Source organism: Prionailurus bengalensis, chromosome E1, assembly GCF_016509475.1.
Source record: "Prionailurus bengalensis isolate Pbe53 chromosome E1, Fcat_Pben_1.1_paternal_pri, whole genome shotgun sequence".
In the NCBI taxonomy this organism is placed as follows: Eukaryota; Metazoa; Chordata; class Mammalia; order Carnivora; family Felidae; genus Prionailurus; species Prionailurus bengalensis.
Window position 1 is genome coordinate 60,255,075 of NC_057347.1, and position 27,828 is coordinate 60,282,902.

A 27,828-nucleotide genomic window follows, 5' to 3' on the forward strand; every position below is an offset into this window, starting at 1 on the left:
TTTGAGGCCAGAATAACTGTGATCCCCAAATTTGACAATGAGCATCCTAAGAGAGAGTACAAACCAGCCTCACTCATGAACATAAACGTATTAATTCTCAAAACAACATTAGTACAGGGATGTATCACGTTGGGTCCATTGCAGAACTTTAAGTCTATTTAACACTCAAAACCCAGCGCAAGCCTGCTGTTTGGACAAGACCATGAGCGTGTGCTCTGTCCCTCTCCTTCCTGGAAGCTGAAAGCCCAAAGCGACTCTGAGGGTGCCCAGCGGGCGGGGGTGGGCCCTGGGGCCAGGGGCGGGGGAGGGCAAGGAGCAGGGGGGCGAGGGGCAGGGGCTCAGGGGACGCTCTCTGCGGGTTCCTGATCTTCCTTCCTGTGTTTCCGGGCTTTGGTGCCAGAGCAGCCACAAGCCAGAAGCACCAGGAGCCCAGACGAGGGAGACTCCGCTGGTGCGGCCCATACAGACAAGGGCCCAGCCTGCACCACGCGGCCTGCACCCCTCCTGGGAAGAGCATGTGGGGAGGATTGCAGAGAGGGGGAGCGAGAGAAAGGAATTCCTTCAGTCTGCCCACAGAGTCCCTGAGGGGCCCGCGTGGAAACCAGGCAGCATCCGGACAGCCAAAGCTTTCAGAGCTGAGCTCTGTGGGGCCAGGGAAACCGCCCAGGACTTAACTGGGCTCGGGCGGCACCCGTGCAGGCACGGCACAACAGCAGGGCAAAGACTCTGGAGAGTGAGTGGTCCTTCAGAGCCAGCCCAAGAGAGTGGGCCGGGATACAGACGTGCCCTGTGCCCCAGGGCGGTGGGGGGCCTACTAACACAGAAGTGGAGTAAAACCAGCGTGGTAAGGGTCGGAGGGCCCGAGCACCAGAGTCTGAAGTCACTCATCACGCCGGTAACCAGGAAGATCTCGACACAATGAGAAAAGACAACGCTGAGGGGGACACAGACGTCGGGATCGTGGGGTCACGGACCAAGCAGGCCGGCTGAGGAACCGTGCGAGCTGACTCACTGTTAAAACGGTGGAAAAAGAAAAGTTTTAGAGGAATAAAAGGTACAAAGAAAACAAAATGGAAATCTTGAACCGAAATCGAAATAAAAGTCCCCCCAGTGGGCTCAGAGCAGCGCTGAGAGGACACGGGCCTGGCGAGCATGGGGACAGACGCAGGGATCACCTGCCTGAACAGCAGAGAAAACGCACTGGAAAAAGGAACAGAGCCACAGGGACCCTCGGGAAAGGAACAGGAAAAGCTAGCATTTTTGACAGCGGAGTCCCTATGGGAAAAAAAGAGCATCGAGCCGAAAAAACGCTTGAAGAAATGATGGTTGAAAACATCCCAAATTTGGCAACAGACAATCACCTTAGATTCAACGCCAAACAGGATAAGCCAAAGAAGCGTGTGCCCAGACACATCATCGCCAGACTTCGGGCACGAATGACAGACTCTTGAAAGCTGGTGGGCAGAACAGGTGTGTGGCTTGTGGGAGACAAAGGTTTGGGCAGTAGAAGTCTTCTCAGCAGGAAGTGGCACGATTATCTTAAGGGTTGAGAGCTGAGAACCGTCAGCTCCTACTTTCATACCAGAGAATAAATTCTGCAGGGACACAGGTGAAAAAGGAAAACCAGAGAGCTTATTATCAGCACATCTGCCGTAAGAGCTGATGACAGGGAGGCTGGAACCTCGGGACTCAGGGACACACACAAAGGGCAAACGCCCAGGTGAACGTCACAGACTCAACCTTGTTTGTTTTTTTTTTTTTAATATATGAAATTTATTGTCAAATAACCTTGGTTTTTTTTTTTTTTTACTGTTTATTTTGAAAGAGAGAGAGCATGCAAGCAAGGGAGGGCAGAGAGAAAGGGGGACACAGAATCTGAAGCAGGCTCTAGGCTCTGAGCTGTCAGCACAGAGCCCAATGCGGGGCTCGAACTCACAAACCGTGAGATCATGACCTGAGCTGAAGTCGAACACTTAACCGACAGCCACCCAGGTGCCCCAATACTTATTTAGTTTTGAGAGAGGGGGGGAGAAAGGGGGAGAGAGAGAGACAGTGTGAGAGCAGAGGAGAGGGGCAGAGAGAGGGAGACACAGAATCAGACACAGGCTCCAGGCCCTGAGCTGTCAGCACAGAGCCCAATGGGGGGCTTGAACCCACAAACCATGAGATCATGATCTGAGCCGAAGTCAGACGCTTAACCAACAGCCACCCAGGCACCCCTCCTCTTGAGTTTTTTAAAATTATGTTTGACAATTTGGGACACCTGGGTGGCTCAGTCGGTTGAGTGTCCAACTTTAGCTCAGGTCATGATCTCACGGCTGGTGGGTTCAAGCCCCACGTCGGGCTCTGTGCTGACAGCTCGGAGCCTGGAGCCTGCTTCAGATTCTGTATCCCTCTCTCTCTCTGCCCCTCCTTGGTTTGCATTCTGTAGCTCTTTCTCTCTCTCTCTCAAAAATAAACATTAAAAAATAATAATAAATAAATAAATAAATAAATAAATAAATAAAATTATGTTTGACAATTAAAAGCAAGAATGCTAATCCTGACTGAAGCAGTTCCCCACATAGGAGAGGTGACGTTTACGACAGCAACGCGGGGACGGGGCCTGACGGCAGGAAGATGGTGCTGACGGGAGCTGGCTGCGAGAGGTCACATGGCCGTGCTGTGATCCCTGGGGCCCAGACAGATACACTCAGAAACAACACATACATTAAAATGGAACACAAACAACGTTCGGATGACCCACAGGCACAGGAAAGAAGACACCTGGGCCAGAAAGCGGGCAGGAAGCAGCTGCTTAGATCAACACGACAATAACTGTTAAGTGTGGATGATATAAATCCTATCAGTTAAAAATATTAGCAAATGAGAAAAAAAATTAGCAAAATGGGGCTGTCTGGGTGGTTCAGTCAGTTGAGCGTCTGACTCTAGATTTCAGCTCAAGTCACGACCTCACGGCTCGTGAGATCGAGCCCCGCATCAGGCTCTGTGCTGACAGCATGAAGTGTGCTTGGGATTCTCTCTCTCTGCCTCTTCCCTGCATGTATGCACTCTCTCAAAATAAACATTAAAAAAATGAAAACCGTAACTGAAAAAAAATTTTTTGTAATTAGCAAAATGGATTTTTTTTTAAATTTTTTTTTTCAACGTTTATTTATTTTTGGGACAGAGAGAGACAGAGCATGAATGGGGGAGGGGCAGAGAGAGAGGGAGACACAGAATCGGAAACAGGCTCCAGGCTCCGAGCCATCAGCCCAGAGCCCGATGCGGGGGTCGAACTCACGGACCGCGAGATCGTGACCTGGCTGAAGTCGGACGCTTAACCGACTGCACCACCCAGGCGCCGCGCAAAATGGATTTTAAAAATTGACCTGCCTATATGCTGCTACAAGAAATTCATTTCAAATGTGATGCTGTAGCAAGATTCTCACACAGAGAGTCTGACACCCAGGCTTTTCTTTCCAGGAAGCAACTTTATTTGTGCTAGCACCGTTCAGTTGGGTTTGTACCCGAAGAAATGAGCCCCTGAATGCCACGTGGCATAGTTTTTACATATTTTCTACTTCTTTGTCTCCCATATATGGTAACATGCAAACATGCACTCTGATTAAGTGGTCTCATGTTACAAGGTCATGAGGGATGTTGTCATGTACACACATAGCCAGGTTACCTTGAGGTATTTTATTTTTCCTTAGGAAGGGGACTTTACCACAATATAAGGAGTTAAAAGTTAAAGGATTATAAAGATACACCAAGCAGACTCTAATCAAAAGGAAGCTGGGGTGATGTGATTAACACTAGACAGAGCAGGCTTTAGAGCACTGCACCCCTAACAGGTAAAGAGGGTCATTACGTGATGCTATCAGGGCTGGTCCCCTCTTACAAACACAGAAACTCTAAACGTGTATGCAACCAACAACAAAGCTCCAAAACACAGTAAGCAAAAACTGGCAGAAGCATGATAAAAAACAACCATGTATTACAGCAGGAATAGAAAGGAACTTCCTTAATCTGGCCCTGTGCTCCAAAAAACCTTTAGCGGCTTTAAAGTCAAATGTTGACATTTTTCTCTGGAGTCAGGAAGAAAGTCAGCCATTACCAACACCATACTGGAGATTCTGGCCTGGAAAAGTAATATAAGGAAAAGACATAAAAGATGCCAGCACTGGGAACGCAAGCAGGCCCCTGGCTGGAGACGAGCTGATCCGTAGGTGGAGCATCCCACTCGTTCACCTGTCTTCCTACACAGTCAGCCCCAGAAACCAGCCGGTGGGATGCGTCCATCCCCCTAGAAGGGCTCTCCACCGGGCCAGCGCCCAGCCGGGCAAGGGGGTGTCTGCGTGGCGCCAGAGCAGGGGTGGGGCAGGGAGGCGCCCACCCAGAGAGGTAAACGAGTGTAAATACTTTGAGAATGGGTGGCATGGGGACTCCTGGGTGCCGGGAAGCGGCGGGGGGGGGGGGGGGGGGGGGGGGGGGGGGGGGGGGGGGGGGGGGGGGGGGGGGGGGGGGGGGGGGGGGGGGGGGGGGGGGGGGGGGGGGGACCTGTAGTTTGCGATCTTTCCTTGATGCGTGCGTTTGCATTTTGTGGACTTTCTGGGGGTTTATATTTCAATTGAAACGATGTAAAACAGATGCAGAAACCAGAGTGTTCCTGGAACAGAGCATTCAACAGGACAAGACAAGGACTCTTACCAGGCACTTCGGCCAAGATGTGGACGCTGGCTTGAACGTCAGAGTGAGATGAGGACATCTTCGAAGGATCTAACACATCTTCTACCTGTCCTTCCAGGGTTTTAAATTTATGCTTCAGATTTCTGATTTCTGTTTCGAGGACCATGATGTAATCTGCCGCAAAACCCAATAAATACACCGGCACATGCGTTACACTCCCCTCGCCCGTCACAAGATAGGGGTTCCCTCCCGCTGTCCCGCTCTTCCCCCCGCCCCACCTCCCACACCTGCCCTGGCCCCGGTGCCCCCCTCCCCTCTGGTGCCGGGCGCGCTCCGAGGATGGCTACGCCCCTGCGCTCCCTCAGACCCACGAGCCTGCGTACACGGAAGCACGAGTCTCAGGCGTGGAGTCGTGAGCTGGTGCCCTCCACTCAGGACCGCTCCGGGGCCCCTCTTAACGGTGCACGGGAGGGGTGGGGGGGAGCCCAGCTCCGTTACAGCACAGGCCCCGAGGAGAGGCCTGGTATCCGCCAGCCTGCACAGCCCGCCTCTTGGAGAACACAGTGCCCACTCCCCTCGCCATGCAAGTGGCCTCCAGGCTCCAAGTGCCAAGTACACATCCTTCCCTTCTTTCTGCCACTTTATCGATGAAAAGTTGCTGTTCTACGTATAAACATGGACATAAGATCCCTTCCCTTGGAGGAGAAGCCTCTATCATCCTCTGAATTCGTCAGAGCGGATGTTCATCTATGAGACTCCAAGTGAAGCATGTTTTGGACCCACTGGAGATCTGTCCCCTCCCCATTCTCTGCCCCCCACCCCCCCCCCCCCCGCCGGCTCACCAGGAGCCGTGGCCTCAGCTGCTGCCTTTGGAAGGGGCTGTGCGGGGTCAGAGGGCTGACCCCCTGACTGCTCAGGAGGAAGAACCTGGTCGTTCAGGGTCTCCATTTCCTCCCTCATCTCCGCAACAGCGCGTCGTAAGCTTGCGTTTTGCTCCTGGAGCCTCTGGATCTCACTAGATGGAAAACTTTCACTTACTTCTTCTTCACGATGCCTTAGGAGCACCTGTCAAACACAAAAAGAAAGAAAATGGTTACAGCTACAGAAGAAGCCCACAGGTGCGCCTGGTTGGCTCTGCTTGGGATTCTCTCCCCCCCCCGCCTCTGCTGCCCCCCCCCCCAAAATAAATGGATAAACGTAAAAAAAAAAGTCCCTTAAGAAAAAAAGAAAAAACCCACGGTTTGCTGCCCGTCCACGGCTCTGCCCACCCGTCTGCCCTCCAGGCTGTGGGGACCTTCCATCTAGACTGACGGGGCGATGAGAGCCCCCTCCTTCCAGGTGTCACAAAGACAAGACTGCTGCTCGCCACCGGGAGCGCTTCCTGAGAAATCGGAAGCCCCTTCCCTTTCATTCGCAAAGCCGTCGGCCACCCACAGGGCGGCTGCCGTGGAAAAGACACAGGAACAAGTGCCGGCAGGGAGACAGACGACGTGGGACCCTTGCCCGCCGGGAAGGTGAACGGGTGTGGCGGCCTGTGGGTGAAAGACGGGGCGCCGCCGCGGAAAATCGCCTGGCGGTCCTCGAGAGATTAAGCGCAGAGGTGATTATACGACCCGGCAATTCCACTTCGAGGCGTATGCCCAGAGAACCGAAAATGTATGTCCACGTGAAAACGCGTACACGCACGTTCACGGCGGCAGTCTTCACAGCAGCCGGGGCGCACAAACGCAAATGTCCACCGATGGACGGACGCGTGGATGAATTAAAGACATGACGCAACAGAGAGTACGAAGCCACACGGGAATGCAGTCTAGCGCGTGCTACAACACAGACCAGCCGTGAAGATGCTCCCAGTGGTGCCCACGACTTCGATACGCTTGTGTATCCATATGCTCAAGGATTTGAAGAAAAACCGCAATGTGAAAGGAAGAGGAACAGGAGACAATTTGACAAGAACCCAACGGCCTCTGCAGAGATGAGAAAGATATTATTTGAAATAAGAAATTCACTGGAGGGGCCCCTGAGGGGCTCAGTCAGTTAAGCGTCTGACTCTTGATTTCGACTCAGGTCACGATCTCACCGTTTGTGGGTTCAAGCCCCGTGTCAGGCTCTGCACTGACGAGGTGGAGCCTGTTTGGGATTCTCTCTCTCTCTCTCTCTCTCCGTCTCTCTCTTTGCCCCTCCCTTGCTCATGCTCTCTCTAAGTAAATAAACTTAAAAAAAAAAATTCATGGGGCACCTGGGTGGCTCAGTCGGTTAAGCGTCCGACTTCGGCTCAGATCATGATCTCGCGGTCCATGAGTTTGAGCCCCGCGTCGGGCTCTGTGCTGACAGCTCAGAGCCTGGAGCCTGCTTCAGATTTTGTGTCTCCCTCTCTCTCAAAAATAAATAAACATTAAAAAAAAAATTAAAAAAAAAATTCACTAGAGAGGCGGCCTAAGACCAGACGTCACAGGAGAAAGGGTCAGTGAGTGCAGATACACAGCAACAGAAAGCATTCAGCCAAGCAGAGGGGAAGGCCAGAAAGAGAGTCAACAGAGGCCTGGTGACCCTGAGAACAGCATGGAGCCGGCTCAGGGCAAGGACCCAAGAACCCAGATACAGGAGGCAGAAGACACATTGGCCAAAATATTTTCAACGTTTATTTATTTTTGAAGGAGAGAGAAAGCATGTGACAGAGAGCAAGCAGGGGAGGGACAGAGAGAGGGAGACACAGAATCTGAAGCAGGCTCCAGGCTCCGAGCAGCCAGCCCAGAGCCTGACGTTCAGCTCGAACCCAAGATCCACGAGACCATGACCTGAGCCAAAGTCGGACGCTTGACCGACGGAACCATCCAGGTGCCCCTGGCCAAAATATTTTCAAATTTGATGAAAACAAGTCCACAGATCCAAGACGTCCACTGAAACCCAAAGCAAAATAAACACAAAGAAAATCATACCAAAAAGTACATCATAATCAACTTGCTAAAAAATCACAGATAAAGAGAAAAAAGGACCAGAAAGGCAATCCGAGGAACACAGCATATTAGGTGGCGTGCACAGGTGCAAATACGAGGTTTCTGCCAACTTCTCACAAGAGCCACCGGGAGCCCAGAGACACAGGAAGGAAAAAGCCCTACCGCCTCGGAATCCTACAGTCAGTGCCTGTGTCCTTCCAAATGACAGCGAGAGAGGCCGCTACCTTTGACCACCAGGATTCACCGCAGCGCCACCTGCTTCTGGTTGCAAACAACCAGAAAATCAGACGAGTTCCAGGAAGCCAGCGTCTGCCGCCATGCCAGCACAGGACCGGGGTGCCCGACACAAGGGGGCAGGTAACTGAGCCCTGCGGCCTGGCCTGGCCTGCATGAGCCCAGGCAGGGCCCCGACCTTCAGGGATGTGCACTTACAGACCGTGCCCGCTTCCTCCCCTGCAGGGACCCCCCCCCCCCCCCCCCCCCCCCCCCGCCAGACAGAGCCTCCTCCCTGCAGGGCCCCCCTCCCACAGACAGCGCCGGCTCCTCCCCTGCAACCCCTCCCCCTGCCTGCTGCCGCTGACCCTGCAAGCAGGCAGGTGGGCCGCCCCAGGGTGCCATGCGCGCACGCGCGCGCACCCGCGCACACGTGCGCGCGCGCACACACACGGTAGTTCCTCACTCCCCGGCTGGTGGCTGGCCCCCCTCTGCTTGCACCAGGAGGGCTCTGGCCAGCCCTGCGGCACCTCGCTACCCAAGAAGGTGAGCTGCTACCGAGCTCAGAGGGAGGCACCCACGTGCCTGTGCAGCCTTAGGGTGACAGGTGCCAGTCACCTCAGCAGCCGCTGGGAAGAGGAGGCCCACATGGTAAAATACACAACCATTTGCGAAGTATCTTGAAGAATTACAATGACATGAAACATAACGATTGGAGAAATGAAAAAAAGGAATCCCAGTTACACAGCACAACACAGACTATACAGGGACAGCACGTGCACAGGGACACATACCGAGATCCAGAGAGAGCAGTAACTAGGAAAACACCAGAGGGGCACCTGGGTGGCTCAGTCGGTTGAGCGTCCGACTTCGGCTCAGGTCATGATCTCACAGTCCGTGAGTTTGAGCCCCGCGTTGGGCTCTGTGGTGACAGCTCAGAGCTTAGAGCTTGCTTTGGATTCTGTGTGTCCCTCTCTCTCTGTCCCTCCCCTGCTGATGCTCTGTCTCTTTCTCTTTCAAAAACGAATAAACATTAAAAATAATTTTTTTAATAAAAAAAATAAAAAAGAAAACACCAGAATGCCAGCACGGTGCGACCATGTGCGACCTCCGTGTCCTCAGGAGTGGTAACACGCCCCCCACGCCCCGCGAGCGGGCTCCCCCAGCTGGTGCCAGCAGCGGGCCAGGTGCTGGGTCACAGGTCCCCTTTAATGCTTCACAAAGAGCCTGCATCAGATGCAGGAACTGATGCTCGAGTTAACCAGGGGTGACCCGGCCACCAAGCTGTCCGTGCTGCCGCCGCCTGCTCAACCCGCCACCCTGCTCCAGGCACTCGCTCGCGCCTCACAAAAGCGCCACGGAGGCCACACGGGAGCCGAGCTGGACCCCGGGTCCACCTGGTCCCCAAGGCCACTCCCCTAAACTGAAACTGTCGAATTCCCGCAGTGGCCACACGTTCCCTCTCCTTCCAGAAGGAAGCTAGCTCTTCTACTGAGCGCGGACCCAGCTTTCCCACACCCCTCGTCGAGGCATCGAGGCCTTCGCGGGCTCTGATCTGCACCTGCCCTGCCTTCCAGCCCCGACTCCTCCGCCCCCCCACCCCACTCGCCGCTCACACTGCTGACAGGAGGGGCGACCTGTTTTCCTGCTCTCGTGCCCGCCACGGCATTCCGTGGCTGCTGGGCAAAACCTCACAGCTGCTCCCTCGCGGGCACGACGGCAGAACCCGACGGCCCTGGCGCTGGCCTGGCCCCGCTCAAACGTCCCCTGTGCCACACGTGGGGCAGGGACCACCCTCACAGGGCCGTGGCTTCCTCGTCTATGAAGTGGAACGACAGCATCAGCCCCCAAACCCCCGGGCAGCCCAGCCAGCTCCGGGAGGCACGACCTCACCTGTGACGTCGCGTGGCGCCGGAGCCTCCGTGGCCCGGGCTGCGTTCTCTCCCCTGCAGCTCTGCAAGGGGAGGGCCTGCCCTCCGGAGCCTGGGATTACCACCGGGGGCGTGACTGATGCGGTCCGCTGAGGCCCCACGCGCACCTCCGTGCCGAGCGGTGCCAGTAGGAAGGGGCCGCCACACAGGTAAGACGCAGCCGGGCGGCACAGCGGGGACCTGACGGCTCATCCCCCCGACTTTTCCTTAGAGACCCCGCCCACTGCCCCTGACCTCCTATTTGCCCAGGACCCGCCTCTACGCCCGCGAAGCAGCCTCGGCACCACCGGCACCGACGTGCTGACACCCACGAAGCGGGAGCACAGGCGCCCCGCTTCCTGCAGGGCTCGCATCCGAGGCTCATCCCACCGTGTCAGCCCGACCCGCGCACAGCTCCCACCCCCGGTCCCGGCTCTGAGACCGCGGCGGCACGCCAGCTGGCGCCTGCACACAGCCCTGGGGCGCGTCCTGCCGCGTCCCGCCTGGCTCGGCTCCCGGCCCCCGACACGGGGTCAAATGCGTGCGGGTCTGTGGACAGGAGTGAAGTGTTTTCTCAGCGTGGCTGGAGGGCTACAACCTTCTCGGCGGGACTCCCGGCGCCCAGCCCACTTCGAACACCAACCGCGGTCCTCGGAGGGCGTGGCCAGAGGCCCTGGGTCTCCCCCTCCCCGCCCCCCCCCACCCCACTCCGCAACGAGCACAGGCCACCGCCGGCGAGGACGGGAGCTGCGCGCTGTGCACCCTCGGCCTGGCCCACGTGCCCCCGGTGCAAGAAGGCGCACGCGCCCCCGCCCCAGGCTGACACGGTGGGTGGGAGAGGCTGCCCCCTGGGAAGGTCTTCCCAAGCACTTCCGAAACTCCGTCACCCGGCACAACTGGCTGAGTGGCTTTTCACGAAGGGACGGAGGTCAGACTACTGAACAAAGGGCCCTGGGACCAGGACGATGGGGTCTGAGGCGGGGTCAGGCCGGCACCTTCCCATGTGGGCTTTTCCCAGACCTCCCAGCAGCCCGGCGACACGGCTTCCCTCAGGGGCCCCGAGGCAAGCCCCACGACGGGACGGGGTTCGCTACGGGACACACGCCTCAGGCTGGGAGCAAACCTCGGAGACTCTGGTGAGACTCCTTCCTCCCTCCTCCAGCTTCTAGTGTTTACCAGAGAACCTTGGTGTCCCTTGGTTTGGGGCCACGTCACTCCCACCTCTGCCTCTGTCGGCGCGTGGCCCTCTCCCTGCGACTCTGTCTTCCACGTGGTGTTCTTTTTATAAGGCCGGTCATATTGGATTAGGGCCCACCCTGCTCCAGCGTGACCTCGTCTGCACTGGTTACATCCACACAGACCCTATTTCCAAGTAAGGTTGCATCTCAAAGAGCTGGCGGCTAGGACTGGAGCCTGTCCCTTTGGGGCAGGCATCTTGGTCAGCATCAGGCTCTGGCCAGCTATCTGTCAGCGAGATCTGTGTGGGGAGAAAACGGCCACGGCTGTATGTCAGGTGGCTCAGACACCACGGGTGAAGCTGCGTGTCTCTGGGATAAAGTCTAACCTGTTAGTTCTGCCCTCCCCGGAGACCCAGGCTTGAGTCACAAAAGAGCCCTTTGCTGCACCCTGAGATATCCTCCTGGAGGTCTGATGACACGCTGAATTCTCCAAAGTCAGCACCAAAACCGACAAAGCTAGCAGGACAGGAAGCCTTATTTACAACTTTTAAAATGAGGAAGTGATCTGGCTCTGGGGCCAGCGACGTGGCAGGGAGGACACCGGTGTTTCCGCCACCCGCTGATCCTTCCCCACGGGCCTTCCCACCCTGTGATGCCGAGGCCTGAAGAAACCTCCGCCTCCAGCACCACGTTCTCTCTGGGGCAGAGGCTCCTGCCCAGATGCCCACACAGACACGGGATCCGTTTCCTGCATTCTGACAATTCTCACGAGTGACCATGACAGAATCATCAAATGTCCCCTCTGACTCTGTGCTAGAACCTAAAACCCTTGAGACAAGTAGAGGTCCTGGCTTCTGCACACAGGTCAGGACAAGTTACTGATACCCTTTTGCTTTAGTGATCTCTGTACCCAGTGTGGGGTTCGAACTCATGACCCTGAGGTCAAGAGCTGCACCCTCCACCGACTGAGCCAGCCAGGTGCCCCAAATTACCAACATCTTAACACCGGTCAGAAGCCGGGTCTGCAGACATGTGGCCACTGCATCATCTTAGAGCAAACCTTGCCCGCCCGGGTCCCTACGACCAGCTAGAAGTCCAAGCAGCTGCTGCCTTTGGGGTGAGCAGGGGGCCAACGGGAAGGGGTGTGGCCAACTTTCCAGGGTGACAGACATGCTCTGCATTTTGTTGGAGGGCTGGGCCCATGGGTCCTTCACGTCAAACTCACTGACCTGTGCCCTGAAGGTCTGTGCGTTTCGCTGCATATAAAGCAAGAAACAAGAACTCTTCACAGGCCTGGAGGAGCCTCCCCCCACCAGCCCCTCCTGCTCTCGCCGCCCCAGCCTCAGGCCGCCCCTGCCCCCCGACCATGGCCCTCGGGCATCCGGGCTCGCAGCCCAGCTCTGCTCCTTGCAAACTGTTACGTGGGGTCCCTGCGTCTCTGGGGCTGCGGCACCGGCCTCAGCGTCAGAGGACCCAGGGCCACAGACGAGGCTCTCGGGCAGCACCCGGATGGCGGAGATGGCGGCACACGGCGACCTGCCGCGACAGCTCCGCGGATAAAACACGACCTCACGCTAGGCGTCTGCGTGCTGTGACGTCTGAAGGCGGGGTCTGAGATTTCAACGTGGGGTCCGCTTGAAACCTGGACTCTGAGTCCAGAGTCACCTCAGCTCCTTCAGGTGTCAGAATGGCCCCCGTTGCGCCGACACCTGAGGAGACCTGGTGCCGCTGGGACCGCTCTCCCACCACCACGGCCGGGGGGGCAGGGGAGGCGCAGGAGAGGGCTGGGGAGCGGCGGCCCCGGGGGAGGCTCAGGGCGGGGGGCGGCCGTGCCGACCCGCACCTCCTTGTCAGGAAGAAGCCCGCGTGTCCTCAACGCCTGCACGGCCTGGTCTCTCTCAAGGGTCAAGGCCTTCAGCACCACCTCCTGGTCACACAGCGTCCGCTCTGTCTCCTGGAGCTTGGCAGCAACCTGGGGAGACATGTGGGAGTCGGTTCGTGTCGGAAGAGTTGTGAGGCTCCCGGGAGCAGAGAGCAGGCGCATGAGGGAGCGGCCCCCCGGCCCAGGACCGGGCGGCGGTCGGGGCTGGCCGGGCGGCAGCATCGGGCTCGGGGTGCGGCCCTTTCCGCCCGGTCCCCTGTGCACAGGGGGCAGGGATCCTCCTGGCACTGTTTTCTTCATGGGAAACAGGCTAACGCAATAAAAAATAAAACAGCCGGGGGTGCCTGGGTGGCTTAGTCTGTTGAGCGACTGACTTGATTTCAGCTCAGGTCACGATCACACGGTTTGTGGGTTTGAGCCTCGTGTTGGGCTCTGAGCTGACAGCTCAGAGCCCGGAGCCTACTTAGGATTCTGTCTCTCTCTCTCTCTCTCTCTGCCTGTTCCCTGCTCACGTGCATTCACTCTCTCGAAAAGAAACAAACGGGTAAAAGGCTGGCGGGCAGGACAGGGACACCTTCCGCTGCTGTAATTTTTGTTGTAAGTCAAACTGCTCGGCGGGGTTCGCGAGCCCAGAGCCGCCTCCCCGCCCCCCCCCCCCGCCCCCCCGGTGCCACAGCGCGGGAGGGAGTACGAAGGCCTCGCGGGGCACAGACCTGGTCCCGCGCGGCAGTCAGAGCCTGCAGCAAGTCCTCAGACGCGCGGTAGTGGTCCCTCTCGCGACTGTCACAGCGGTGTCGCCAGTCCAGCTCCAGCTGCACCTTGTCGCGTTCCAGGCACTGCTCCCGCTCCGCCGCCGCCAGCAGCTGCTGCTTATACCTGCGGGGACGCCGACGTCCTCCTGAGGCCCGTCCCCTCGCACGCGAAAAGCAAAGGTGTGTGGCAGGTGGCAGAGCGCGGGGAGGCGCCACCGCCCGCACTCGGGTCCCTCCCGGGCCCCCACTGGGCCGGCCCATGTTGGCCCGCGCTTGCTGACACGCGACGGTCTCGCGGCACGGCAGCCGGGACGAGTCTCCGCCGTGTAGACACGGAGGATAAGTGGAGTCCACGGGCAGCCTCGGGGTCAGAGCCGGGCAGACAGCAGGGACGCCCGGGAACCGAGGAGACCAGCAGCACGGAAGATCAACCTCAAGAAAGAGAAGAACCAAGAAAGAGAAGGGAAGAAACGAGCAAACTTGAGGAAAAGCACGAAAGCTGCTTCCACTGGAGAAGGTGCGAGGGTCTCGGAGCCGCGGAGAGCGACCCCGGAGAGCTCGGGGGCGTGTGCAGCACAGAGCACACGGAGCCGCAAGGCCAGAGAGAGAGACCTCCGAAAGCCAGCAGCCCCACGTCCACGGAACGCGGGTCTGCAGAGGTCCCAGCGGAGGGGACACAGGAGGAAACCCGGCGCCATGGGGGCATGCACGTCCTTGGGCTGGAACGGGGCAGCGCACGCCGTGTGCAGTGGGCACTTGGGGAGGGGGAGCAAACTTGAGGGTGAGAGAGCGAGCGCCAGCCCGGCCCTGGACTTCTCGCCCGCCGCGCGGTGGGGGCCTCTGCACACGTCTCCCGAGTGTGACCGGGTCGTGAGCGCGGGGGACAGGCGGCCCCTGTTTAGTGAGGCCCTGGAAGACCCCGTCCTGCCCGCTGCAGGGGGGCTCCTGCCGGCCTTGCAGAAGCAGCCACGGGCCGCGAGGCCCCAACGGTCGGGACCTGAGGGCGCCGTGTGCAGGCTCTGTGCCGCCACCGGCTGCGGCCGGAACAGAAGGCAGCGCGGGCGGGAGGAAGCGGACAAGCCCCGACGCTCTCCGCACAAGGGCACCGCATCCGACCAGCGGGCCTGGCGAGAGGCGCAAGGAAGCGAGAACGGCCCGGAAACAAGAGGGATGGGACCGCGTCGTGAATATGATCGGGGACAGAAAGCAACCACACACGTAAGACGGAGAAAGGTGAAAATGAAAACTCCTCAGCCTCAGTGGGCCGATCACACGCGGCAGCGAGAAAGGCCGCTGACCGAGGGGATGCTAACGCACGGGCACCTAGGACTCCCAGGAGAAAGGGGGCAAGCAGAGAAAGGCCGGTGGAAACCGCGGCAGGCGACGCACGCAGAACCTCACCTACATACACGAACAATCAAATCACCACAAACCAACGATGAAGGGAAAAACACAAATCGGGAGGAAAAGGCGCAACACGTGTGGAGGAACAAAGGGTGCCCGCGGAACCCTCCTGAGAAACGAGTGCCAGGAGAGAACAAGTCGTCTTCAACGGGAAGCAAACACCACCAGCCTGGAATTTTCCATCGAGTAATAACACGCTTCAGAAAGAGAAGACAAAGAAATTCGGACAAACGGGCTGAGTGCAAGGCTGCGCTGGGAGGGGCGTCAAAGGACGTCTGGGGGCTGAAGAAAGATTACACCTTATGGAAACTTTGAACTTGACTTTTCTCTAATTTCACTGTTTTTTTTTAAATTTTTAAAAATTTTTTATTTTTGAGAGAGAGCATGTGAGCAGGGGAGGGGCAGAGAGAGAGAGAGAGAGAGAGAGAGAATCCCAAGCAGGCTCTGTGCTGTCAGCAGAGAGCCCAAAGTGGGGCTCAAACTCACAAACCACGAGATCGTGACCTGAGGCGAAACCAAGAGTCAGACACTTAAACTACTGAGCCACCCAGGTGCCCTAAATTTGATTTTTAAAAAATGAAAAGCCATCAGAAATAAATATTGGAAAAAGCATAAAGCTTTTCTTTCAATTTTTGTCTTTAATTAAAGGACATTATCGGATCAAAGCAACAAAAACAACGTATGTAATTATATACGTACACAAAAGTAAAATGTCCGACAACAGCAAAGGAGAGTGAAGAGAAACAGGAGGTCGTAAGGATTTTATATTACGTACAAAGAGCTAGACATTATTAACGGCAAACTATGCATTCTGTGAATCTTAGAACAACCATGAAATAAATAAAAAAGTTTATATAAGACAACAGTGGAAATAAAATGGAATCCTAAAAAACACTCAACTGTTTATCCATTTATTTATTTATTTTTAAATTTATTTGTTTATTTTTGAGAGAGAGAGAGAGAGAGAGAGAGATAACGAACAGGGGAGGGGCAGAGAGAGAGGGAGAGACAGACTCCCAAGCCAGCTCCCCGCTATCAGCTCAGAGCCTGATGCGGGGCTTAAACTCACAAACTGTGAGATCATGACCTGAGCTGAAACTGAGAGCTGGACATTTAAACAACTGAGCCAGCCAGGCACCCCCTCGACTGAGTTTTTAAAAGGCAGAAAAATTAAGGAACAAAAAATACGAGGAAAATACAAAACCAACTGCAGGTTGGCGATTTAAACCCAAACACATCAATCCTAGCATTAAATTAAATGATCCGAACCGTCCAGGGAATGGGCAGAGCTGTCAGGGGAGACAGGAAAAGCAAGACACAGTACGCGCGATCGGTAAGAAATGCACTTGACCTCAGCACAAGTCAGAGTCAGTGCGTGGAAGGGTGTGCACGCAAACACCAGGCAGGAAGCACCCAAGTGGCCGTACTGACATCAGACACAGCAGACAAGCAAGGAGGAGGACTATCCAGAATAAAGACAGCTGCGTCCTGCTAATCGAGGGACAGTCACCAAGAAGCCACAGCAACCCAGGATGCCTGGCTGGCTCAGTCAGAAAAGCGTGCAGCTCCTGATATCAGGGTCAGGAGTTTGAGCCCCACTCAAACTTGGGGGGGGGGTGATCTCTGGGTGCAGAGATCACTTATATCAGTAAAATAAGATAAAATGAAATAAATAAAAGAAGCCATAACAATCGTAAATGCAAATGCATTAATAAAAGACTTCGTGACTGGGGCGCCTGGGTGGTTGAGCGTCCGACTCTCGACCTCGGCTCACGTCGCGATCTCACGGTTCGTGAGTTCAAGCCCCACGTCGGGCTCTGTGCTGTCCGTGTGGAGCCTGCTCGGGATTCCCCGTCTCCCCCCTCTCTCTGCCCCTCCTCCCCCTTTCGTGCTCTCTCTCAAAAGAAACAGACTTAAAGAAAAGACCGATACAACTGATACGCCTCCAGCCAGACTCATCCAAAACAAGAGTGGACGTTACCGCAGATTCTGCACACGTCAGAGATGAGACACACAAACACGATACACAATTTTATGCCACTGAAGTCAACAATTTGACGAGATGCGCAAACTCACTGAAAGACACCAATTCCCCAAACTGAGACAGAACAACAGAAAACCTGCAATAAATGTCCAGATAAATACCACGGGAAGCCAGATGCTGCATGACTCCGTTGAGCGGAATCGCGGACGGGGCAGAAGGGACGCGCAGCGGCGGGGCCGGCGCAGGTGGGCGGCGGCCGCGAGGCGTGAGGACATGCCGGACGGCGGGAAGGTTTCGGGTCCTGACTACAGGCCTGCTTGACAGGTGTTCATGCTGCTCAGGACTCCAACCGCACGGCCGAAACGAGTTTCCTCATGTCTAAGTTATTCCTCAAGAAAGAGAACGTGACCCTCACTCCAGCGTTCATCCACTGGATGAGAGGAGACGGGGGTGGGACAGGACACACGAAGAGGTGCTTCCCCACACAGGACGGGGCAGGAGAGCTGCCGCGGCGCCGGCTCCAGACCCGACACCACCTCCGGGGAAAGGCCTCCGCTGGCCGCCCCCCATCAGCCCATCCTGCTGGCTCTCCCTTCTCACAACCAGACACTCCCCTTCTCTGTCCTGTTTCTCGTCTCTTCCCCACAATCGGATGTGAGGCCAGGGCCTCGACTCCGTTCCCTTCTGTACCCTTAGCACCTAGAATGGCCCCCCGCCCCCCACGGGGCGCACAGTGAGAAGAGCATCTCGGGAACGTCCCCGGGGGCAGTCACCTTCCGACGTCCTGCTGGCACCTGGCCAGCTGTGCCTTGAGCTCCACTGCCTCTTCCTGCAACGCCTGAATCCGAAGGTCCTTGGAGATCAGGTCCTTGGACAGCTGGGCGACCTGGGCATCCCAGCCCGATTTTAGAGCCGACGCCTCTTCACGAAGTCTGCACGAAGGAGGGAAGCTCTGTGAACGTGGGCGTGGAGCTCACTCACTCGCTCGCTCAAGCTTTCTTGTACACGGCGCCCCGAGCACACAGGCTCACACGCGCGTGCGGCCCTCGAAGGGCGCGCTGCACACCGGAGTCTCTTCCGCGTCAGGGTGGAGACCTCCTTGCCTAGATTAGGAAACGGTCCCACGCGAGACGTATCCACCATCCATGCCACCCACGCGGCCGTCGACTGAGCACCTACAACGCGCCACGTCCGTGCCAGGCGTGCAGGGAAAGGCGAGCCACGGAGGCTGGCGGAGCCCGCGGTCTTGAGGTGGTGCCGTGCGGCTCACCTGGGCCACGGCGCACGCGGCCCCTCAACATGGAGACGCTCACTACAGGTTTTCAAACTGAACAGTAAAGCGAGGTTGTACAGGAACCCCTACGCCACCTGGTAGAATCACTATACTTGGATAAATATCCCAGAAAGAAAACCTTTAGAGACGACACCTAGAGATACTAACTAGCCAGGGAAGCGACAGTCTTGACGCACAAAAGGCCGCCTGCTGTGTGTTGGCCCCGTTTGTGGCCCTGGCCCACTTCCTTCCCCATCCTTACGGGGAAAGGCACAGAACCCACACCTCCAGAGGAAATCAAGGCTGACCAGTGGACGTCAAGACTCCGCGGGCTGTACCGCTAACCTGCCTGGAAACAGCATGGAATAAATCTGGAGTCACAGACATTCTCAAAGGAGTAAGAAAGGCTGTCGAGTATTGAGTTTCCAGCGCCATTCTTAGCCACAGGAAAAAGTCCGTTTCTCTTCACGTACGTTGAACAAATTATTTCTAGTACAATCCGTACAAACTCATATCGACCTCTTACCTGAGACAACCTGTCCTAAGATCACAAAGGGCTGCTAAAAGTTGGAAACCAGTTAAGACACCTGCAGGTGACAGGAGAGGAGGGCTCGGCCCCAGGGCCGAGCTCTGGGGGGCGCCCCTCGGTGTGCGCTACCCTGGAGCCGCATCCCCGCGGGATCTGGGCCTCGGCACCGAGTGTGTGACGTGACGGGGGACGTGAGCGATCTCCTCCGGCTACGCTGTCGGCCACATGTCACGGAGAAGCTGGGTGGACACAGAACACCCGGGACCCGGTCTGGATTTTTCTAAAGTGAAACTGTGCTCATCGCCCACCCGCCAGCAACTTTGGTCTGAGGGGCAAAGGATACCAGCCAGCAGCTAAACCGGTCATTGGGGCTTCTTCTGACTTTCCGGGTGGGAAACAGAGCAGCTGGCCGCCCGGGAAGTCACCTGCCCAGGCCTCAAACGACATCAAGAGGCACGTCCCGTACGGACTTCCTCTTCTTCTCCCTGACGCTGCTCCTACCAAGTCCGTGTGTGTGTCGGGCCTCCCGAACCGCGAGAGAAGTCGCCAGAAGTCTGGAACTATATTTTTATCTCTTCTCAGTTTCCAGCGAACACCTACCAAGTTATCTAAATACCACGAGGGTTCTGCTGCTCTCCCGAACGTGATCCCGGTTGCCGCTCAAGTGCCAAGAACAACCCAGCCCCGTGAGGTCCGCACTCTGGAACTGTGAGGACCCACCCTTCCGGGTCCTGGACCCCCGCAGTCAAGCGCTCAGGCCCGTGCTGTTCAATGTGGGGCCACGGGCCACACACAGCTCCCGAGCACATGGCTGGTCCCAACCGAGATGTGGCTTCAAAATTTAGCACCAAAACAATACAAAATATCTCAGTAATTATTTTTGTCAGGTAAAAAATGATTAGTTTTTATACTGATTACTTGTTAATGTTGTGCAACGCGACAGTATCTTGGATGCACTGGGTTAAATAATTTCCTCTATCTCTTTGCGCCTTAACCGTGGGCCCTGGAAGTGGCACGGCCGGTGTGGCCTGCCGTGTGTCTCTATCGTGGGTTACATGGCGGCACAGGGCGTGATCGGGTTCTCTCAAAGCCACCTTGGGGCCGCTGCTTCTCGACTGTGGCATTCATCATCACAAATAGGCCGGACGAAGTAACAAGCCCAAAATACGGGCTGTTTTTGTTGCTGGCTTTCAAACAGCCTTTGTCTCAGTATGAAAGGGCAGGGACGGTCCCAGGCGGCACTGGGCCACGGCACACTCCCTGGGTCGCACGGAGGAACACAAGGAGGGACACACGGCAAGGAGAGTGCGGGCAGAAGGCCGGCCCACGGCCTCCACGCGAGGCAGCGCTGTAGATCCCGACAGCGGCCGCGTGAAGGGCCCGGCAGAACCCTCCCAGCAGGAGGGACAGCGGGAACACATTTGCCCATCACACGGTCCCTTCTGTTTCTCCAGCTACTGCTGCGTGCATTGAACAGATCGAACAACAAGACCACACGCTCCGCCCAAGGAAACCTTCCCGGATAAGCTCTGACTTCCCTGTATTCTGTGCTTGTCGGAGCCATCGTCCTCCAAAATGGAAATGTAACTCGGCAGAGCCAGAAACACTTCCCAGACAGACAGGAAAAGCCAGTTGCTAAGGAAGGTGAACCCTAGAAATGACCGATTTAACTGTCTTAACCATCGTCAGTAAACACAGCCTCTTCCTCACTGGCAGCCAGGAGACTGAGTCCAGTTCCAATGGTCCCGTGTGCACACACGCCGGCCTGGACACTGTGCACAGGCGAACACGACTGCTTACGTGGCGTGACTTGGCTTAGATGCTGGAGAGAAAAATGGGTTTAAGAAGAAGCCAGTCGATGGAGAAATTAGAATCTTTGTGCAAAGCAGCGCATCCGCTGTGGAAAACGGGGTGGTGGTTCCTCAGAAAGTTAAATGCAGAATTACCATGTAGCAATTGACCTTCTGGTATGTCCCCAAAACAATTCTAAGAAGAGACCTGAATAGATATTTGCACAGCCACGATCACAGCAGCACTATTCACAATAGCTAAAACGTGGAAATGAGCCAAATGTCCGTTGACAGATGACTGGAAAAAGAAACTATGATCCCATCCACACAACGGAATATTACTCAGCCATGAAAAAGAAGGGAATCTTTGGGGCTCCTGGGTGGCTCAGTTGGTTGAGTGTCTGACTCTTGATTTTGGCTCAGGTCATGATCCGAGGCTCATGGGATCCAGCTAAGCGTGGAGCCTGCTTAAGATTCTCTCTCCCTCTGCCCCTCTCCCCTGCTCACGCTCTCGAAAGTAAAAAAATAAATAAATAAAGGAAGGGACTCCTATCAGAGGCTACAACATGAACGAACCTTGAAGACATCTTGGCAAGTGGAATGATCCAGTCACAAAAAGGCAGGTACTACAGGATCCCACTCATATGGGGGACCTGCAGGAGTCAAGTTCACAGAGACAGAGAGGAGATGGTAGGCCCCAGGGCAGGGGGAGGGGGGAGCTGGGGTTTAGCGGGGACAGCGTCCACTTTCCGAGACACAGTCTGGAGACGGACGGCGGTGGAGGCTGCACACAAGAACGCGCGTGTGCTCCGTGCCCGCAAACTGTGGCTTCAAGTGGTTAGGACGGAAAATTTTATGTTGTGTGTATTTTACCACGATGACTGCATACATAGCAACGACACCATTTCAAAAGAAGAAAAGGACGAGAAACGGTGGAAGACAACAACCAGAGAGCCCCAGGAACGCGCCCAGGCCCGCCCGCCCACTCTCACTTGTCCGTGGCGGCGTCCTTCTCCTTCAAGGCCTCGGCCTGCCTCCGCTCTGCCCCGCGGAGCTGCAGCTCGAGGCTGTCGCCGTGGGCCTGCAACTCCAGCGCCCTGGCCTCCAGCGCCTGCAGCTGCTCCGCGTGGGCACCCTTCACAGCCGCCAGCACCGCGTCCTTCTCCCTGGCCAGGTGGTCCAGCGCCTCGTGCCTGAAACACAAGCAGGGGCCCCGGCAGCTGGCGTGGGCCCCGCTCCAGTCCCCAGGCACCTCGCCCGCGGTTTCCTCGCTCCTGCTCGTACCCTGGACCTGGGGCTGTCGTGCTCATGTCCTCAGCCAAGGAAGCTCCGGCCCCCCAGCCGTGTGGACACTCGCCGGGTGGACACTGGCTGAGCGGCCCCTGGCCCGACTCTGGAGCTCAGCACCCCCGGAAGAAAAGCCCCGGAAGCCGGGGCTCCGGCAAAGCAGCATCACTAGCACCCTCACCGGTTTTCCTAGCAGCCCCTGAAGGTGGGACGTGGCCGTCACTCTCCATCAGTCCAGGACCCGGATGCCTTCCCTGTGACTGGGGACCGGGGGACGGCGGCCGCTTGTGTCTCTGCTGGGAGACGCCAAACTTACCAGAACTCCATCACCAGAACAGACGCCCGTCTTGACCCCACACCAAATTGGCAGGTGTCGTGTGCACATCTGACTGGCAACGCTCGGCCCTTTCTACGCTTTTATTCCACTTGGTTTCAGTAAAAAGTTGAAAGCCCCAAAAATATAATTCTAGTGGTTTCTTTTAGATTCCACCAGCATCTCCCGGTGAAATGGTGAAGCCTTTCTGTCAGGTCACATTATGTACTTTTCATTCTAACTACACTCAAGCCTCATCTTACCCACCGTGCAACCTGGTCAGGATTTTCTACCTTCTACCTTCTATCGGCAAAGACACGAACACACGCTGGCTGCTGTGCGTTACTTTCTGGCAGCACGTGCCCTTCTCTGCGTCAAACCGGGAAAGTCCGAGCGTGACGGCTGGTGAAATGAGCGGTCATTTCCAACTGCACCGCGTGGTGGTGGTTACTCCTTCCGTCGCCGTGGCCCCATCTGCCGCCTGGGACGCTGCGTCATCCCACGGCAGGTTCCGAGGTGAAGCATCCGTGTGTGCCGATAATGCACTTTAAAATGTGCCGAGTATGGGGCGCCTGGGTGGCTCGGTCAGTTAAGCGTCCGACTTCAGCTCAGGTCACCATCTCGTGGTCTGTGAGTTCGAGCCCCGCGTCGGGCTCTGGGCTGATGGCTCAGAGCCTGGAGCCTGTTTCCGATTCTGTGTCTCCCTCTCTCTCTGACCTTCCCCCATTCATGCTCTGTCTCTCTCTGTCTCAAAAATGAATAAACGTTAAAAAAAAAAATTAAAAAAAAAAAAAAAAAAAGGACTTTCAGGGGCGCCTGGGTGGCTCAGTCGGTTAAGCGGCCGACCTCGGCTCAGGTCATGATCTCGCGGTCTGTGAGTTTGAGCCCCGCGTCAGGCTCTGTGCTGACAGCTCAGAGCCTGTAGCCTGTTTCCGATTCTGTGTCTCCCTCTCTCTCTCTGCCCCTCCCCCGTTCATGCGCTGTCTCTCTCTGTTCCAAAATAAAATAAACGTTGAAAAAAAAAAATTAAAAAAAACTGAGTTGTTGGGGCGCCTGGGTGGCGCAGTCGGTTAAGCGGCCGACTTCAGCTCAGGTCACGATCTCGCGGTCCGTGAGTTCGAGCCCCGCGTCAGGCTCTGTGCTGACGGCTCAGAGCCTGGAGCCTGCTTCCCGTTCTGTGTCTCCCTCTCTCTCTGCCCCTCCCCCGTTCATGCTCTGTCTCTCTCTGTCTCAAAAATAAATAAACGTTAAAAAAAAATTTTTTTTTTTTAAATAAAATGTGCCAAGTATACTAGCGCGAATTTGTCTTCGTCTGGACCGCTTTAGGACGTGACATTTTACGAGGTGTGTCCTAGAATTCTCGGTGTTTCAATGACACTCCTCCAAACACAGACAAATTCACTTGCTTGGACTGAAAAATGAAGAGATACGGTCTCGCAGAGCCACCTGACCAGCTGATGGTTTCACAGCGAAGGTGGGTTTTGCTGTTTAGGTGGCCTGGTGAACGTTCTCCCTAAATCTGCAAGCTTGAGGTCTTAGAAATGGTAAAGCTTGCGACAAAATAAAAACCATCCTACTGTGTAAACATCGTGTTGGCAAACGTGCTCGAGTCACAACGTCCCAGCTTCCCAGACACAAAGTGTCGCTGAGGGGAAAGACACCTGGTCTATGGAACGGTCACAGAGTAAGCCTTCAAAAAGCCTCTTATCTAAGCTTCTGGAAACAGAGAACGTGGATGGTCCTGCTGACCATACGCAGACACGTGGCCAGCCACAGACGTGGAGGCGCTGCCACATGAGCAGCAGACACAGGACACGACACCATTCCGGACGAGAAGCCAGCAGGTGGATCCAGGCACGTAACCGGAAGGCGCTCAGAGCCCAGGAGATGCGGCAGAGAACCCACCTAGCTGCCCCCTGGCCGTGAGCGCGACGAGGTGGCCAGCCCCACACGGTCTGCTTGCAAACTGAAGTGGGGACGTCTTGCCTCCTGAGAGGGGCGTTCCTAAGGAGACTTTACAGTTTACTTAGTGATTACTGACTTTTATGGTATGTTGTTTTGTAAAGTACGTCCTCTCGTAAGACCTGCACTTACAACCCTCTCAGAACACCTAAAGCCTGGTGACCCCAGTCGGTGTCGTTTTCAGTTCACGTAAATCTACATATTGTTGTTAGAGGTGACGGAGTTCAAATTTCTGAAGGGCAAAAAAGTTCATTATATTCGGACAAAGGTCCTGAGGAAGTCAGGTAAAAATGGGAGTTCGGGCAGGAGAAAAAGGAAAGTTATACGTAAGGCTGGTTCACGTACTTTTAAATCAATGGTAGGGATTGTTTCGATACGTTTTAAACAGTAACGAAACAGTTTTACTTCTTGTTTTTTCAAGAGATTTTATCTTCAAGTCATCTCTTCCCCCAGTGTGGGGCTCGAACTCACCACCCTGGGACCAAGAGCTGCACACTCCACGGAGGGAGCCAGCCAGGTGCTCCTGAACACTTCTACCTCTTGATGCCAACAGTTCTGATACGCTAAAGATTAGGGGCGCCTGGGGGGCTCAGCCAGTTAAGTGTCTGGCTTCGGCTCAGGTCACGATCTCACGGTTTGTGGGTTCCGGTCCCACCATTGGCCTCTGTGCTGACAGCTCGGAGCCTGGAGCCTGCCTCGGATTCTGTGTCTCCCCCTCTCTGCCCCTCCCCTGCTCACGCACTCTGTCTCTCTCTCGGAGATAAGTTTTTTTAATTATATTCATTTTTTAAATTATTTCAGTTTATGATTCAAAAGACTCTGAAAGTGCCAAATTCTTCCACGGCCGCCCAAGCCAAAGGCCAGTGGCCACAGCGCGCCAAGCGAGAGGTCCTAGCACTCCCGGCCTACGGGTTCAAGCAAGGCCACGTTCTGCTGTGCCTGTGGCACCCACACGCCACCAGCGGGAGCGCACAAGTGAGGCCCACCCTCTCAGTCGTGTGCACAGGGCCCGGGCCGACGTGGATACAGGTCGATGGTGTCTGGAAGGCAGCTCCCAGCTCAGGGGGCTCTAACTCCGGGTGAAAACGGGCACCACAAGGGCTGTAAAGCTTTTCTCCTCTGCGAGCACGTGCTGCACAAACACCACGGCCACATGAATGCCCCCGGGTTGCCCTTGCTCCACAGCCCCCCGCGTTCTCGCTCCCGACTAGCTTCCCCATCGCCACACGCGTGCGTCACATGCAGTCTCGTGCCGCTTCTCCGGAAAAGGGAACGGGAGGCGGTCCCGCAGCAGCTGGACAGCCGGACACACGCTGCCCCCTCGGGCTCGCCCGGGCTGCTCCCGAGGGCGCGCGCTCGCCCACGCCCACCCTACCCCAGAAGCCTTGTGCCTTCTCTGCGCCCTCCTCGTCCTGCTGGCCTCACACGCCTCAGCCTGGGCGGGCCACCAAGCGCTTCATAAGGGTCGCGGCCCCAGGGGGCCCGCCGCCTACCCACTGGGCCACCCCGACACCCGGCAGGCAGCGGGGGGCACACGGCCCACACCGAGGTAAGCGATCAGCGTTTCGGCAGGAAGAGGGGGCTCCTGAGAAGCCAGAGGGCGCGGGGCCGCAAGGAAAACGAGAGGCGCCCTTACCGCTACAGTGACGTTTGTTGCTGCAATCTAAAATTAACAAACTGGCCAATACGACTTTTAAGTTTAAAAATTTTGAAACGCCAAAAAGCCTGAGCACCACTGAGAAAATCCCGAGCAGTGAGTTCAAAGGCCAGACGGCCCAGGTTGACGGCAGCCTCCGCCTGGACCCAACCCCACGCGCCAGGGCGGACACTCACTTCCTCCTGAACGCCTCCTCCTCCTTCTTCCTGGCCTGCTGCTCCGAGTGAAGTTGGCCTTCTAAGTCCCTGATCCTGAGGCGGAGGAAACGTTAGCGGGTAAAGCAGAGCCCCCCTCGCCGCCCCCCACCGCGGGCCCAGCCCCAGGAGGCAGGCGCGGCTCCACACCGTGCGTCTTTGGCCGCCGCCAGGTCCCTGAGCTCTTGCCCGCCGCGCTGCAGCTGGTCCCGCAGCTCCGAGTTCGCGGCCTCGGCGCTCCGCAGCGACTCCGCGGCCTGTGCTGCAGCTTCCTTCAGGGCCGCGAGCTCCTTGTCCAACAGTTTAACCTTCGAGGGAGAGAGAATTCAAAATGAGGCTGATACTGGAACAACCTGAGGGAAGAGAAGAAACCTCACAATCCAAGAGGCGACAAAACCGCGAGGCCGTGCTCACGCGTGAGGAGCGCGCAGCGAACGTGCGGGGCGGCGCGGCCACCTGGGCGGGCCCGCGGCCCACTGGCGCCGGCACAGTGCTACGATTGCACCTGGCTTCCTGCCTCATCGGTGAATACTAAACACTCGAATCCAGCACTTAGGTGGAGAGTGGAAGACCGCGCTCCCCACACGCTCCATCTTAGAAGAACCTTGCGGGGCCTCGGTTTCCTCAGCCGTAAGCTGCGGGTGACGTAACGGCTGCAGCGCCCCGATCAGCTGGTGTGTATCCGCTGCGGCCTGTGTAACAGCCCCGCAGGGCAGATGGGGGACGGGCGGGCCTGCAACGTGCGTGTCCCCGGCCCCACGACCCCTGCCGCCCTCCGCTGACGGCAGCGCCCACCCCACCGCGGAGCCCAGGGTGTGGCCCCGCGTGTGCTGCCTGCTGTCTGGCCCGGGACTCCCAGAAGTCACCAGGCGGCCTCGTGAGGGTCCCTGTGGGGCCTTCTGGGGGTGGGGCTGCGGTACCCATGCAGAGGTGCCCCTTGGGGGGGGGGGGGGGGCGCGGCTGGCACTAAGGGAAGAGCTAGGGTCCCGGCCAGACGGTGAGGTTGGGCTGGGCCCTGCCCGGCCTAGACACAGCCACGCAGAACTGCCAGGGTTCTCGGGGCCCCTGGCTGACTGGGTGCTGCCCCCTGGACCACGGCACTGTGGGAAGGCTGGCGGGCTGGGAAGACCCTCACTGGGTACTACGGCAGGGGTCTCTCAGAGGCACCTGCTGAACGCCCACGCGGTGTAACCCACACGGGTGGCGGCCTCGGGCCAGGTGCCAGCCCTGCCTGCCGCTCCCCCACACCACCTCCCACTTCTTCAGGGCCGGTCCCTGCGTCGGTGCCAAAGGCCGGGCGTGCACGCTAGTGTGCCCCAGCAGCACCTGGCTGGTGTGTTAAAGAACCCACGTTCAGGAAGGGCGGCCAGCACCCTGGCCGGGGGCAAGAGCCGCACACGGACCCCAACCACTGGCCTGGCCTCCTCCGCCCTAAATGGATGCGCACCACCCCCGACCGGCCCAGCCGAGCTCGTGGAGCACACAGGTGGATGGCGGGGGGTCTCGCGGGGATCGGGGGGACAGCCTACCCGGGTGGGGGCCCACTTCCCCAGGCAGGGGCAACCAGAGCAGTGGCGCCAGCCCTCCTGTCGCATCACCCCGCCGCCCGGCCCAGAGGCGGCCTCCCTGCTCCCGAGCGGGAACTGTCACGGCCCGAGGGCCGCCGCACCTTGAGCTCGTGTGTCAGGACCTCGCTGCTCATGCGGTCAGCCTGCAGGCGGAACTCGTGCTCCCTCTTCTGCATCTCGGACTCCAGCTCCAGCAGCAGCTCCTGAATCAGGAAGGGACCGCGGTGAGAAGAGGCGGCGGTACCCAAGCAGAAATCACGGCCACGACCAGGCGCCAGGCGGGCGGGCCCGAAGCCGGCAGGAC

The 27,828-nt window shown here is 57.1% G+C and overlaps 1 protein-coding gene across 3 annotated transcripts in view; it reads right to left on the reverse strand.

Annotated features, from left to right (window-relative positions):
- CCDC57 (coiled-coil domain containing 57) overlaps positions 1-27,828 on the reverse strand; it is a 105,214-nt gene that overhangs the window by 56,989 nt on the left and 20,397 nt on the right. For all 3 annotated transcript variants that reach the window (XM_043585444.1, XM_043585443.1, XM_043585445.1), the window contains 9 exons: positions 27,626-27,727; positions 26,107-26,264; positions 25,939-26,013; positions 21,536-21,736; positions 17,725-17,883; positions 13,525-13,687; positions 12,773-12,901; positions 5,514-5,736; positions 4,693-4,845 (listed from right to left, as the gene is read on the reverse strand). In XM_043585444.1, the coding sequence (XP_043441379.1) occupies positions 4,693-4,845; positions 5,514-5,736; positions 12,773-12,901; positions 13,525-13,687; positions 17,725-17,883; positions 21,536-21,736; positions 25,939-26,013; positions 26,107-26,264; positions 27,626-27,727 (1,363 nt within the window). The remainder of the gene's footprint in view (positions 1-4,692; positions 4,846-5,513; positions 5,737-12,772; positions 12,902-13,524; positions 13,688-17,724; positions 17,884-21,535; positions 21,737-25,938; positions 26,014-26,106; positions 26,265-27,625; positions 27,728-27,828) is intronic.